This window comes from Leptonychotes weddellii, chromosome 2 (genome assembly GCF_054177405.1).
Source record: "Leptonychotes weddellii isolate Sample4059 chromosome 2, ASM5417740v2, whole genome shotgun sequence".
NCBI classification, from domain to species: domain Eukaryota; kingdom Metazoa; phylum Chordata; class Mammalia; order Carnivora; family Phocidae; genus Leptonychotes; species Leptonychotes weddellii.
In genome coordinates, this window is record NC_138370.1 from 36,076,794 (window position 1) to 36,089,217 (window position 12,424).

The following is a 12,424-nucleotide window of genomic DNA, read 5'->3' on the forward strand; positions in this document are numbered from 1 at the left end:
AGCCTGTCACTCCAGACAGCTGAGGATGGAAAGGACTCCACCACTGGCGGGAGGAGACCTAGCCACAACGAGAGGAAGTAGAAGAGCAAGGGGTAGGCCTGCAGTGGAGAAGGCCATAAGGGCCAGAGAAAAAGATATTCCTTCTCCCATTGACCATACCTCTGCCTCAGGACAGGAAGAGCTGAAGGCTGTGGCCAGGCTGAGACAAGACCAGAGAAGAAGCCAGCATGGGGTGTGGGCACGAACAGCGGGGCATCTGCCGAGGCACTGGCTGGAGAGGTGTCCTCCGCCCAAGCCGAGGCAGCAGCTTTATTTCCTGGCTTCAGCAAATTCCTAGGTCCCCGAGCAGGACTCAGTGCATCTGGGCCACCCAGGAGCAGCTGAGCTGACCCAGCCTCACTTGCACCTGCTACCCCCACCTAGCCAGCCGGCCAGCCTGCGTGCTAGAGCCTCAAAAATGACCCAGCCCTGGGACTTCCACGGACTTCCCCACAGCGTCCCAGCAGCCTTCTCCCTTCCCACCTTGACTGTGCCTAAGGCCGCACTGTCTGAGACAGCCTGAGAAGGGAGCATCCTGGGCAGGCTTAAAGGTCAAGACACTGGCCTAGGGGATCGGGGCAAGAAGGACACGTACCCTGCCTGCCCTACAGGTGGGTCCTAGAGCCCCACAGGACAATCCTCACAAATGCTGGGCTCCTATGCCAAGAGCAAGGGCGTCCCCCATGCTGCCAGCTGGTACGCGTGACCAGGGCAGGAAGATGCTCCGCAAAGAGCCAGTGCATCCTCTCCCCAAACTCCCTGGCTGCACCCATCCTTGGCTCTTCTAGTTGGCGTCATGACCCCAAGAACCAATCAAGCCCAGACAGAGAAAGAAATAGCAACTGGGAGCCTTGGGCCAAGAATTCTAAAAGAGTAAAGGTCAGAAGGTATCCTGCTGCTTCCATATTCTAAATCAGGAGAAAACTCAGATCCATTAAGAAAAGACATGTGGAACAGCTTCTAGAGACAAGGGGGACTGAGAGACTACACGGAGCTGCAAACAACCCCCCGCACTGAACAGCCCCACAAGAGCTAGAATGCACACTAGGATACCAGTGGGAAGTGGGCCCTCTGACCAGCCCTGCCCCCAAGTGACTTTCCCCATCTCATTCTCTCCCTGGGAATGTCAACCCTGGAGGTCAGGATGACTGGGCCAGAAAGGCCTCTCTACTTCCAGGCCTCACTCAGAACCTTGGGGGGCACACTGAAGACCCATGCTCCTGGCACCACACTTCACCGTGCCCCACACACACACACACTGAAGCTGCCTACCCAGTCTCAAGCTCCACAAAAGCCTCTCCCCACAAGCGGAATTTCCAACCAGCTCCCAACTGTGAGCTCCTTGCCAAGGAAAGTGGCCCTGAGGCTGAAGTTTCCTTAATACCAACCTATCCCTTCCTCCTTGGCTGGCCTAACCCAGAGTCTTCTAATATCTGGTGGTCACTCAGTTAACCCCTCCCCCCAGCTCTGGAAAGGGGCATCTCAAGGGAGGGGAACTGAAAGGCTCTGACCAAAAGGACTGCTGATGTCCTGCTCTTACTCCTCCTCTCACCACTGCCCCCAGGGTCTCAGACTCCGGGTGCATCTCTGACACACACATACACACACATACCCCTATATCATGAGAACAAAGTCAACTCCACAGCCCTCCCGGCTGAAAAAAGCCTGCCTGCAACATGGGCCCCTAGACAGGACTAAGGGGCCCATAACGCTCTTCTCCACCCTGGGACATCAGAAGGCCCCTGTGGAGTATAGACATACATAGCTCAGCAGTGGGCAATCTGGCTGCTTTTCCGGAAATACAATTTTCTTTTCTTCTTAGCCCCAGAAAGCTGGGTTTTCAAACCAGCAGTGGGAGAAAAGGTCAGGTTTTATAACAGCCCCTCCAGAATGAGAGCCCACTTGCAGTGGGTTGCCAGGAAAGGCTGCAAGCTCACAGTGGGCCCGGAGCACCTTTGCAGCTTCCTCCTGCAGCCCCTCCCACCCTGGAGACAGCTGCCTCTGGTTTAGGGGGGCAGGACCTGTGAAGGCCACACCCTAGAGCAGGGCCAGGCACCCTGGGGGACCGCAGCTTCTGGGACAGGGTAGAGGCAGGGGGTGGACAAAGGGTCTAATCAGTATTGACTCAAATCCCCTATTCAAGCCAGGAGGGCACTTACTAGACCACAAACATCTTTCTGTGATGGGCACCTACCCCCTCAGGCCTTCCCCTCTCGCCTCCTCCAGGAGAGAAAGGGTACAGTCCTGACCCAGCTAGGCACCCTGGCTCACCAGAGGCTAACAGCAGGCCAGGGTGGCAGGAACAGCATCCACACGGAGGCAGATGTGTGCGCCCTCAACACACTCATTACCCAGCTCCCTCTCCAGAGCACCTACCCAGGGGCAGCAGCCTCGCCAGGGACTCCAGGTCAGCACCCGGCTGGCAAACACCTTCTTCCTTACCTCCACTCCCAGAATGCTCTCTCTATACCCATTTCCCAAGCAGCTGAGATTTCACATAGCACAAAAGGGCGCGAGGGGTTGGGAATTCTGGGTGGGAGACTGCCCAGGGTTCAGGGGCACCAGGCAGCCCCTCCTCCCTGCACTTGGAGGAGGGGGCTTATGGAATGAGCAATGGTCTTTGTTCAGATCCCTTTTTTTCCATCACTCCTCTCCCTCTTCACCCAAGGAAGCAAACTTTGACCTCCCTCCCTCCTCTTCCCACAAGCTACAGGGTCCCCAGGCGGCCAGAAGTGGTGAGGGATAGGTAGTGAACGGTTGCTCGCAACGTTTCACTCTTGCCCACGCATCTGGCTCGGGTCTGGGCGGGAGGGCGGACAAAGGGTGGGGAGAAACTTGAAAAGTGCTCCAGGGACTGGGGCCACTGGAAAAGGGGTTCGGGGAGCGGGAAGTGGGATGCATTTCCCGAAGGGTGATTGGCAGGTGAGGGGATGGCGGCCAGCGCTGCCCGCACCGATGTCCAAGCAGGAGATCCAGAAACCCATGCCGTCCGCCCGGGCCGATCCAGGAGCCGACCAGAAAGATGGAACTGGCATGATTTTTCTCTCCGCGACACAGAGCCGCTCCCCACCCTCCTCTCTTCCAGATCTAGAGTTGGTATTCTTTTTTCTTAAGTTGCCGCAATTTGAACCCATTATTTTGAGAGAAATGAGTGCTAGCATTGTGTGTGAGTAAGCGAGTGTGCGTGTGTGCGGCGATGGTGTTCCAAGTCTCCTTCCCAAGCCCCCTGCGTAACCAGCCAGCGGCGGTTCGCGTCCCTCCGCCCGCAGCCTCGCCGCCCGGCCCGGCTCGATTCGGCAGCGCGGGGGCCCGGCTCGCTCCGCGGCGCGCTCTCCCCGCGGGTCTCCAGCCCGCGCCCCGCTCGCCCCCCGCGTTCCCGGCTTCTCGCCGGCGACCGAACGCGCGGCCTCGCGCGGCCCCCCAGGCTCCGGCGGACAAGCTGCCCTCCCCGCCCGCAGGTACTCACCTAAAAAGAAGAGGAGGCAGAAGACGTTTGCCAAGATCATGTTAAATAAATCCCACAGTTTTTTGTGTCTTTCTCCCTTGGGTAAAAAAAAAAATAACAACAACAATAATAATAGCCAAGCAGTGATAATCAGCCCCAAATCCAATGCGGAGATCCCAGCTAGTCCACCCGATGAAGATCCTGAGTCCTGTGATCCTCGCCTCTGGCTTGGGGGGGGGGGGGGGCGGCAGGAGGGCGGTGGGCTGCCTCTCGACGCCCCCCTTGCCCACTAAAATCAAATATACACGTAAATGAGGGTATATCTGCTTTGCAAGCCGACAGCCTGGTCCTCGCTCTGTCCTCCCCTCCGCTGGTCCGGGAAGGCGCGAGTCCCCGCGGGTCCAATTCCCCTGCGCTTCCCAGGAGCGGACTGGGGAGGTGGGGAAGAGGCGATTTGAGAGTGAAGGGCTGAAAGGAAGCAGCGAAGGTGGGGGTCAGAATAAAATGCAAATAGGAGAGAAATCCACCGACGGTGTTAGCGCCAAGGAACAATCCAGTGGGAGCTTCGAGGACGAGAGCCCGGAGTCGCTTCTTTCGCACCCAGACGAAGAAAAGATTCAAAAAAAAAAAAAAAAAAAAAAAAAATCTTCTGCCTCTAACCCTTGCTCGTCTCACTTTTTTCTAATGGAATTCCAGTGACTGTGTGTCTCTGCGTGCGTGTGTCTTTCTCTCTTCTCTCCCTCCCTCTCCTCTCCCTGGCTCTCGCTCTTTGCTCTCGCTCTCTCCAGCTCTCCCTCGCTCTCCTCTCTCCCTCCCCCTTCTCCCTCTCTCCCTGCTCCTCCCTCCGCCCGCCCCCTTCCCCCTTCGCAGCTCCCTCGCCGCGGCTCTCGCGCCCGCGTCCCTCTTCTCCGCCCGGGGCTCGGCACTCAGGCTCCCAGGCGGCTGGCGGCTCGGGGCGAGGGAGCGCGGCGGAGCAGCGACACTCTGCAGCGGCGGCGGCGACACGGCGGTGGCGCCAGGGAACGCTGGACGAGAGGAGTGCTTCGCCGCTCACTCCCTCTGCTCGGCCGCCCGCCCTTCCCGGGACTGACCTGCTGCCTTGGCCGGAAACTGACCGGCTCCCCGAGCTACGGCTCAAACCCACCACAGCCTCCGCACCCTCCTCCTCCCCTCTCAGCGCGCCACCGTACCCCCCCACACACCCCTCGCCGCGGGCGGGCTGCACCCTCCAACCCCCACTGCCCCTGCCCCCGCCGCCTCGGCCCACGGGTCCCGGAAGCCTGGGGAGACTCAGCTGAGGCCGAAGGGCGTGGAGTGTCCAGGACACCTCAGCCATCCCGGGGGCATGGGGGGAGGGGCGCCCGAAAATCCCCGGCTGCGCGGCCGGGGTCTGGGGAGGGGCTCCACCCTCCTTGGGCGGATGCGTTCTTGGGGCCGGGGAGTCGAAGCAGAGCTTCTCCCCGAAGGCGCAAGAGGAAAGAAGAAGCACCTCCAGCGCCAGCTCCCAGCGTCCCCGCGCAGCCTGCCTGCCCGGGTCTAGCCCCTAGCACGCATACACGTGTGCTCTCCACGCGGAGCTCGAGAACTTTCCCCACACGCCCCTGGCGCCCTCGGCCCCCTCACGCCCCGGCGTTGCAGCCCTTCGAGACTCCCCTTCTCCACTCCTCTCCCCTCCCCTGGTGCGGGAGGAAGGCCGCGATGCCCGGGCGCCCCGACCGCCTCCTCCGAGGCTGGCTGACCTGCCCGAGCCGCACCGGAAGGATCGGTCGGGGGCTCGCACCCCCCCCCCCCGACGGGAGCACCCGAGACCGACCGGGCCCAGGGCTCCGTGCCAAGCTCGGCGGCCCGCGCTCGGCGGCGGACTGGGCTCCGAGAGCTCTCCCAAGGCAGCCGGCAGCTACCCGCTTCGGAGGCTCCGGGTGGGGTCCCCCTCCCCCAGCCGAGAAGGGGGCGATTGATCCATCTGTCGATGGGCCGGGCTCACCGGCGTGTTTTAGTCACGGAATTTACAGTAAACGCCCAGAGGCACCAAAAAGGAAGCGTCTGGCTGTGAAAGGGCTGAAAGAGAGCTGAGGTTGCTGGCACGTTTCGGCAAGAGGCGGCGGGGCCGTGGACACGCGGGGGCACACGCCTACGCACGCCAGGCACCCCAGTTTCACTCTCCCTCCCGATACATCCTCAGCAACGTTAGAGCTGCTTGCGTCCCTCGGTTTTGGTGCACACATTCCTGCATTCAGCTCCGCGCGCACCCCGTGTGCCGGGGTAGGGTACATCCAGTGCCTTGTAAACTTTCCGCGCTACCCCAAACCGGATCTGGGCCGGATCTAAGGTGTATTTGGTAGTGTCTTTTACCATGCATTTTTAAATGAACAAGACTCTATTAAAGAGTAAATGTTAGAAATCGACCTGGGCGCAAAGGGAGGGGTCACTCACAAAACCAGCAGCCTTCGCTAGTGGAAAAGCTAGAGGGAGCAACTTCCATCTTGCGGATTTAGGCGGGAACTCGTCTTCCCCAGCCCTGGAAGCACAGCGCGCGGGTCTCCCCCGAATGCCTCTTTTGTTTGGCTCATCCTGGCGCGTTGGCCGGAGCCCTATCTCCTCCCCATGCCACTGATTTATGCCCGAAGGAGGCTTAGCCCTAGCCAGTTAGTGCAAGACCAGCCCTAGGAAAGCCTGGGGAGAGGAGCTGGGGAAAGCCTCCTCCGGGCAGCCCTCCCTGACTTTGCTCCGGGCCTCTCCAGTTCTAGAAAAAGACTTCACATCTCACAAGGTCTCCCGGCTTCTTTTCCAAAATTCGGGAACTTAAAGAACCAACTTCAGAAAAGTATAGATGAAAGGATGACAAGCCGATAGGAATTATACAGCTGGGGCGTCTTGGACTGGAGGCTAGAGGTTGGCAGCCCGCTATAAATGGACTTCCTCACTCAGCTCCCCCACTTCAGGGCCTTCTGGTCACCCAAATACCCTCCACCATCCCCACACTTTGGTATCCGATGCAGCTTTTCCCTCTTCCAAGGGCTCTATTCCAGGCTCCCAAATTACCACATCCCTCTTTCTCCTCCAAAAATTTGTTAAACTGTCTTTTAACCCCAGTGGGTATACGAAGGACAACTCTGAAACATATGTGGAAGCTTCGCCTGACCCCCTTTCAGGTGAAGGGGGCTGAGAAAGCAGCAATGGACACCCAAGAGTGGCTTCCACTGACTTCTCTTGTTGGGTGGGGGGGGTTAGAATGTGGTAGCAAGAGGTAAGCGGCTGAGGCCTTTTAGGGACTTGGGGTCACCAGGCCTTCACAAGGACAGTGGACAACACCAGCCAGATCAACGTTTAGCTTGTTGTGGCTTTGGGGCACTCTGGCCTTGGGCCCTCTTTCCTCCCTATCTGTATAAGCTTCTCCCACTACAGCCTACCCTCTGCTGACCCCAGGCCTCAACTTGAGCTGCCCTTACATATGGCAGTCCAAGTGCCATACCATTATTTCCTGAGCATGTGCTGTATGTAAGGCTCCCCTCGGCCAGGATCTGCAGAGGAAATACAGATGAACACATATTAACCATGGGCAATTTAATCTATAAAATCTTTATAAAATGGGAATTTAAAAAAAAAACCCTCAAAGAAATTATATGAGACACTGTACACAGAACAGCGAGTCGAATGTCTGGTTCATAGGAAGTTGTTCATAAAATGTCACCCCTTTCCTCTGGGATCTAGGAAAAGGATTGGGAACCTATGACAAGGCATAAAACTTAGTGCGAAATGAGAAGAGAAGATAAAAGGCTACAGGGATCCGAAGACTACTATGTAGAGTATGAGGGATAGGAGATCTTGCAAGAGGGAGTCATGGGAGAAAGGAGAGTCAGTAGGTGTGACCAAAAGCCCCTGGGGTTCACTGACACACTTTCACACACCCTCAGGTACTATATTCCTTCAGACCACCTGGAAGGGCCCATCCCAGCCATCCTGAGCTAACCAGCAGGTAAGCCTCCTGCCCACCCACCCGCCTTGCCTGTCCCTCCACCATCAAAGATCCAGAAGTTATGATGTGCAAAGGGGAGGGAAAGAGAACACTTAGGCCTTTAGTTTCTTCCCTTTGCTTCATCTCTCTAGACCTACTCATCTTGTGGAGTGGATTCTCTGGAGGGCAAGAGCAGTAGCAGAGAGGGAAGAAGGAGTGGGGGAGGGGGTTGCAGCCCCACTGCCGTACACACACGTGCAGTACACACACATGTGCATGTACATACACACACATGCTTACACACACACAGGCACATGCACACACGCATTAGCCACAGAGCTCAGCTGACCAGACCTGTGCTGCCCCCAGCAGAATCTCATCCCTTCCTTTCCTTCAGTGAAGGGAAGAAGGCTGAGTGAGTGTTCCCTTGCCCTGGAGATAAAAACCAACCAGGAATAAAAAGAAGGTGCCAGCTAAGACATGTCAGAAACCACCATGGGACAGCATCCCACCAGAGTCTCCTGCAATCAATCAACCAGCACAGACTTATTGGACCCCTTTTCTGTCCCCAGCACAGCATCAGAACTGCCCCTGCCCGGGAAACATTTACAGACAGAGTTACATGCACATGCATGTACCCATGAAAATAGTGAGCAACCCAAAGGCACACTGGGGTCAAGTAGGAGAAAAGAAGAGTACCACTGGATTTCAGGACTTGCTGGGGAGGCAGGATTCCAGCTGGACCTGGAAGGATGGGTAGAATTTGGCTGCAACAGAGGAGAGAGCTCTGAGAAGGGGACAGCATAGGTAAACACACAGTGGTAAGAAAGGTTTGAGAAACAGTTCAAGAGTGAGAAGGAACCATGGGCACAGGTCGGCACGGGCTAATGGAAGAAGATCTGGAAGGTCCCATTGGGATGGACAGTGGAGGACCAAGCTAGCGAAGGCTTTGGACTTGCTCCCCTAGAAGCCACCGAAAGTTTCTGAACAGACAAGTGACATGACGAAAATGGTATTTTCGGAAGATTGATCCGACAACTCTGTGAAGGATGGAGACCGGAGAACAGTTAGGAGGCAATTATAACAGTCTCACCCAAGGTAAGGAGGACCTAAAACGGGAGGAGGTGGCGGTGGGCGTGGCGGAGGTGATGGCGGGCATGGAGAAGAAGGTAGTGGTGGGCGTGACAGGAGGTGACGGTGGGCGTGGACAAGGAGGGGGTGGTGGGCGTGGCGGGAAGTGGCGGTGGCAGTGGACAGAAAGCAGTGGTGGGCAGGGATAGGAGGAGGTGGGCGTGGAGAAGGGGGGTGGGTGTGGCAGGAGGTGATGGTGGGTGTGGACAAGGAGGTGGTGGTGGGCGTGGCGGGAGGTGACGGTGGGCGTGGACAGAAAGCAGTGGTGGGCAGGGATAGGAGGGCGTGGAGAAGGAGGCGGTCGTAGGTGTGGACAGGAAAAGGCGTCAGAGGCAATATCAAGATAAACCTGCAAGCCGTTGGTGACAGTTTGATCACAGAGGCCTGGGAGGGGGGAAATTGCCTCCTACTCAGACAGTGGTCAAGCCAGGATAGGGTGACCAGCCCTGACTTCTCAGGCTTTGCCATTGGAAAAAATAAAGTAACCAGCTTTATGGCAAGATACATGCATGCTGTTATTTCTTTCATTCTTATAATAACTCTGTGGGGTAGGTACTATTAACAGCCCCATTTATAAATGAGAAACCTGAGACAAGAAAAGTGATTTAACTCTGCTAAAGTCATATTTTAAGTGGCAGAATCATGATTCGAACTCTGGCAATTGGGATCCAGGGTTCCTCCCTGGTAACCTATGTGTCCTAAATAAATAAGCAAAGTGATGGCCCTCCAGCCTGTAACTTTTCATGTCCCGGTTAGCATCTTAAATACTCCCTTTCTCCCTGCCCTGCCCAGCAACCAATGTGAAGACATTGTAAAAACTGAAATTTCTTTTTTCTTTTTCCTGTGGTCCTTGTCTCGCCTCATTCTTGGAGTTCAAGTAGAGAGCCTAGCAAGGATCCTGTCCAACATGGCGAAGCTGCACAGTGCCCAGCTCATCCATGGGCTTTCCCAGCCCTGTTCCAGCCCTCTGTCTCCCTCATAATGGCAGGCTGAACACCCTTACCAACACTCCCTCTCCACAGGGCCACTCCAGATCCCTGAGGCCCAGCCTAGAAGGAGAGAACTAGTCTGGGAATGGAGACCAGCAGGGATTTAACTAAACCATCTGATCCCCAAGAGTGAACAGGGCTGCTGGGCTGGGTGGGTGGGATCAGGCTAGGAGAGAAGAAATGCATACTGCCCGGGGTGGGGGGGGGGGGGTTGGGCATTGATTTCGGTCAGTGTTCTCTGTGCTTCATCATTGTCTTTAGAGGTAGGCACCGCAGGAGGTGAGAATCTGGCTTTACTTAGCCTCTCCCCAGGGCATCAGAGACCTCTCTGCAGCCCCACCCATGCCAGGGAGTCCCCAAGCCCCGGGGTAGCCCATTAGAGAGGGAGGAAGCTGCTGCCGCTGCAGGGATGCAAGAATGCAGGAATGCAGATGGGACGTTACTCCTAGAGCTATCAGAACCACCTTATGTGGCTATAGCACCTCAGAGTTTCATGGCCTTCTCCTCCCCGATCTGGAAGCCCTTACAGCATCTCTGGGAAGGGGGCGTGGCAGGATTGGCTTCCCTTCCAAGCAAACCAACTCAGGCTTGAAGAGGTCCCACGATGTGGCCAAGGTCACAAAGCAGTAGGCAAGTGGCAGAGCCAGAACTCAAAAGTAGGTCCTCCCACACTCTTGTCTAGCGAGATTTCCCCTTCTAACACAGAAACCAAGCAGGCATCCTGCCAGGGTGCTGGGCCTCTCCGCTGCTTTCTCCCACATAGGAGATCATGGAGGAGAGGGAGAAGGCACCCAATAATTTTTGGCAGTGCCTTTCTTTCATCCAGGACAGGTCTAGGAAGGACTGTTTCTCTAAACTGCTCTTTCACCTGAAGTCACAGATATCCTGAGAAAACTGCAAAACCCCATTTCTCCTCTGCCCCCTTCACAGCTCCCCAATGGCAGCATGAGCTGAGCTGGTAAATGGCCCTTCTGAGCTACTGTCAGCTTAAAATACCCCAGCTCAGTGTCAAGCCTCCTCCCCAACGGCCCTGACTGTGAAGCTTGCCGCCCACCCGTGTTGGCACCACCCAGGCCACGGCCCAGAGTTGTCCTGGTGCCAGCACTGTGCTTGGCAGACCCCAGCTGCCTGGAACAACCCCACAGCCTCTCCTGAGCATGCACACCCTCCCCAGCTCTCAGGCACTGGCAATCTGCCAGGTTACCAAAGGTCAGAGGCAGAATCCAGGGAGGGGGCAGTGATTGCTTCTGCTAAGCTGTGGGGAGCCGGATCCTGCTGCCTGGTGCCCCCCAGGAGAGCTCTCAGACCCAGCAGCTCCCCACAGGGACTATGTCTTTATTTAGCCAAGCCTGGCAAAGTGGGTGGAGCACCAGAGCTAGGTCTGAGATGGACTGTCACTTAAAGGTCTCCAGGGAGCTGGAAGACAACTCACAAGGGGCTCTGGACAGAAAACAGGGAGCAGAATGTCCCTCTCTGAGCAGACATGCCTTCCCTGGACCCAACAGAGAGTTTAGACAGATGAGCACATTTACCTTTATGGCCCACCTTCCTCACCCTGACCTCTCATCCTGGGAACTTCTTTTCCCATCCTCCAAAATGTTCTCTCCTTACCTCCACCATCCCCACGCACTATGCTTTCCTACTATCCTCTCTCTTGCCCCAGTAGGAAAGTCTGAAACGATGCTACTCCCAAGGGGAGGGGCAGTGTTTAATCCAAAAGAATGAAGTGCTAATGGTAGAATTTCAATCATCATGAGCCTTCAGGCTCTCAGGGTTGAAGGAAACTTGCAGGACAAGAATAAAGAGCCAACAAATGCATAGCACTCAACAGCTTACAAAGATTTTTTTCTGTAAATTCATCTCCCTTGTGCTCCCCCTGTCTCTGAGGTGGGCATTTCTCAGATAAAAAAAACTTGAAGTCAAGACATCAAGTGACTTATCCATGATCGCATAGTGAGTTGCTGACCTTGGACTTGAACCCAGACCCAACTGATTCCAAATTTCCTATTTGTGAGGTGGCCTCTGCTTAAACACTTCAGTAAAATAAAAACAAAGGACTTTTTAGTTGTAAAAACGAAGACAATTTCACAGAAACAGTCACTATGCTTTGGGGTCGCCATGGTGAGTTCTGGGGGCCCCCTTCCCCATCTGCTTCAGGAGTGAGCCGCGCACACCTGGTGCACTGCTTGGGACAGCTCTGGCTATTCCTGTGGCCTGGAGCTCCGTGGTAAAGAGGACTATCCCCTTTCCACAGATGAGAAAGCCAAGGCCTCCAAAGCTCAGCACTTACCACACTCTACTGAAAACGCCTGTTTTCTTGTCTATACTCCTCACCCCACTCAAAGCTCTATGCAGACTGGACCCACATCTTCTTCATCCCCATATGGTCAGAGGCTGGCGCATAATCAGTGTTCAGGTAAGTACTTGTTGAATGAATGAATGAATGAATGAATGAATGAATGATGTCCCTTCCCTGACCTAAGCTCAGCACAGAGGCTCAGACCTGGGATCGCTGACCTGGGTCAAAGCCCTTCTTTTTCTGGACTATTGGTGGACTCACTGGGGTCTAACTGACCCATATAGAATGCTTCTCTTTCCTCCCATTCTGTTCTCCTTAGGAAGAACTGATAAATCTGACCGAAGGACTTCTTTGCCATTTAAGTTCAATTCAAGCTAGATTAGCTTATACTCTTCACTTTAAAGTCTAATTCCATAAAGACTTAGTACATTAACAGTTCATTAGAGGGCGCCTGGGTGGCTCAGTTGGTTAAGCGACTGCCTTCGTCTCAGGTCATGATCCTGGAGTCCCTGGATCGAGTCCCTGGATTGAGTCCCGCATCGGGCTCCCTGCTCGGCAGGGAGTCT

At 55.7% G+C, this 12,424-nt stretch overlaps 1 protein-coding gene and 1 long non-coding RNA gene across 4 annotated transcripts in view; both read right to left on the minus strand.

The window, feature by feature from the left end:
* Window positions 1-4,295, minus strand: part of GFRA2 (GDNF family receptor alpha 2) — a 137,652-nt gene extending 133,357 nt beyond the window's left edge. The window contains exon 1 of one of the 2 annotated variants that reach the window (XM_081809859.1): window positions 3,506-4,295. In XM_081809859.1, coding sequence (XP_081665985.1) covers window positions 3,506-3,545 — 40 coding nt within the window. In that variant the 5' untranslated portion in view covers window positions 3,546-4,295. The remainder of the gene's footprint in view (window positions 1-3,505) is intronic. The other variant, XM_081809854.1, reaches the window with a different exon arrangement.
* LOC145718469 (uncharacterized) overlaps window positions 1-12,424 on the minus strand; it is a 436,241-nt gene that overhangs the window by 191,893 nt on the left and 231,924 nt on the right. Inside the window, exon 3 of one of the 2 annotated variants that reach the window (XR_014141838.1) lies at window positions 4,531-4,541. The exons of the other annotated variant lie outside the window; for it this stretch is intronic. This is a non-coding gene — a long non-coding RNA (uncharacterized LOC145718469). Of the gene's footprint in view, window positions 1-4,530; window positions 4,542-12,424 lie in introns of those variants that run through there. 2 annotated transcript variants of the gene reach the window in all.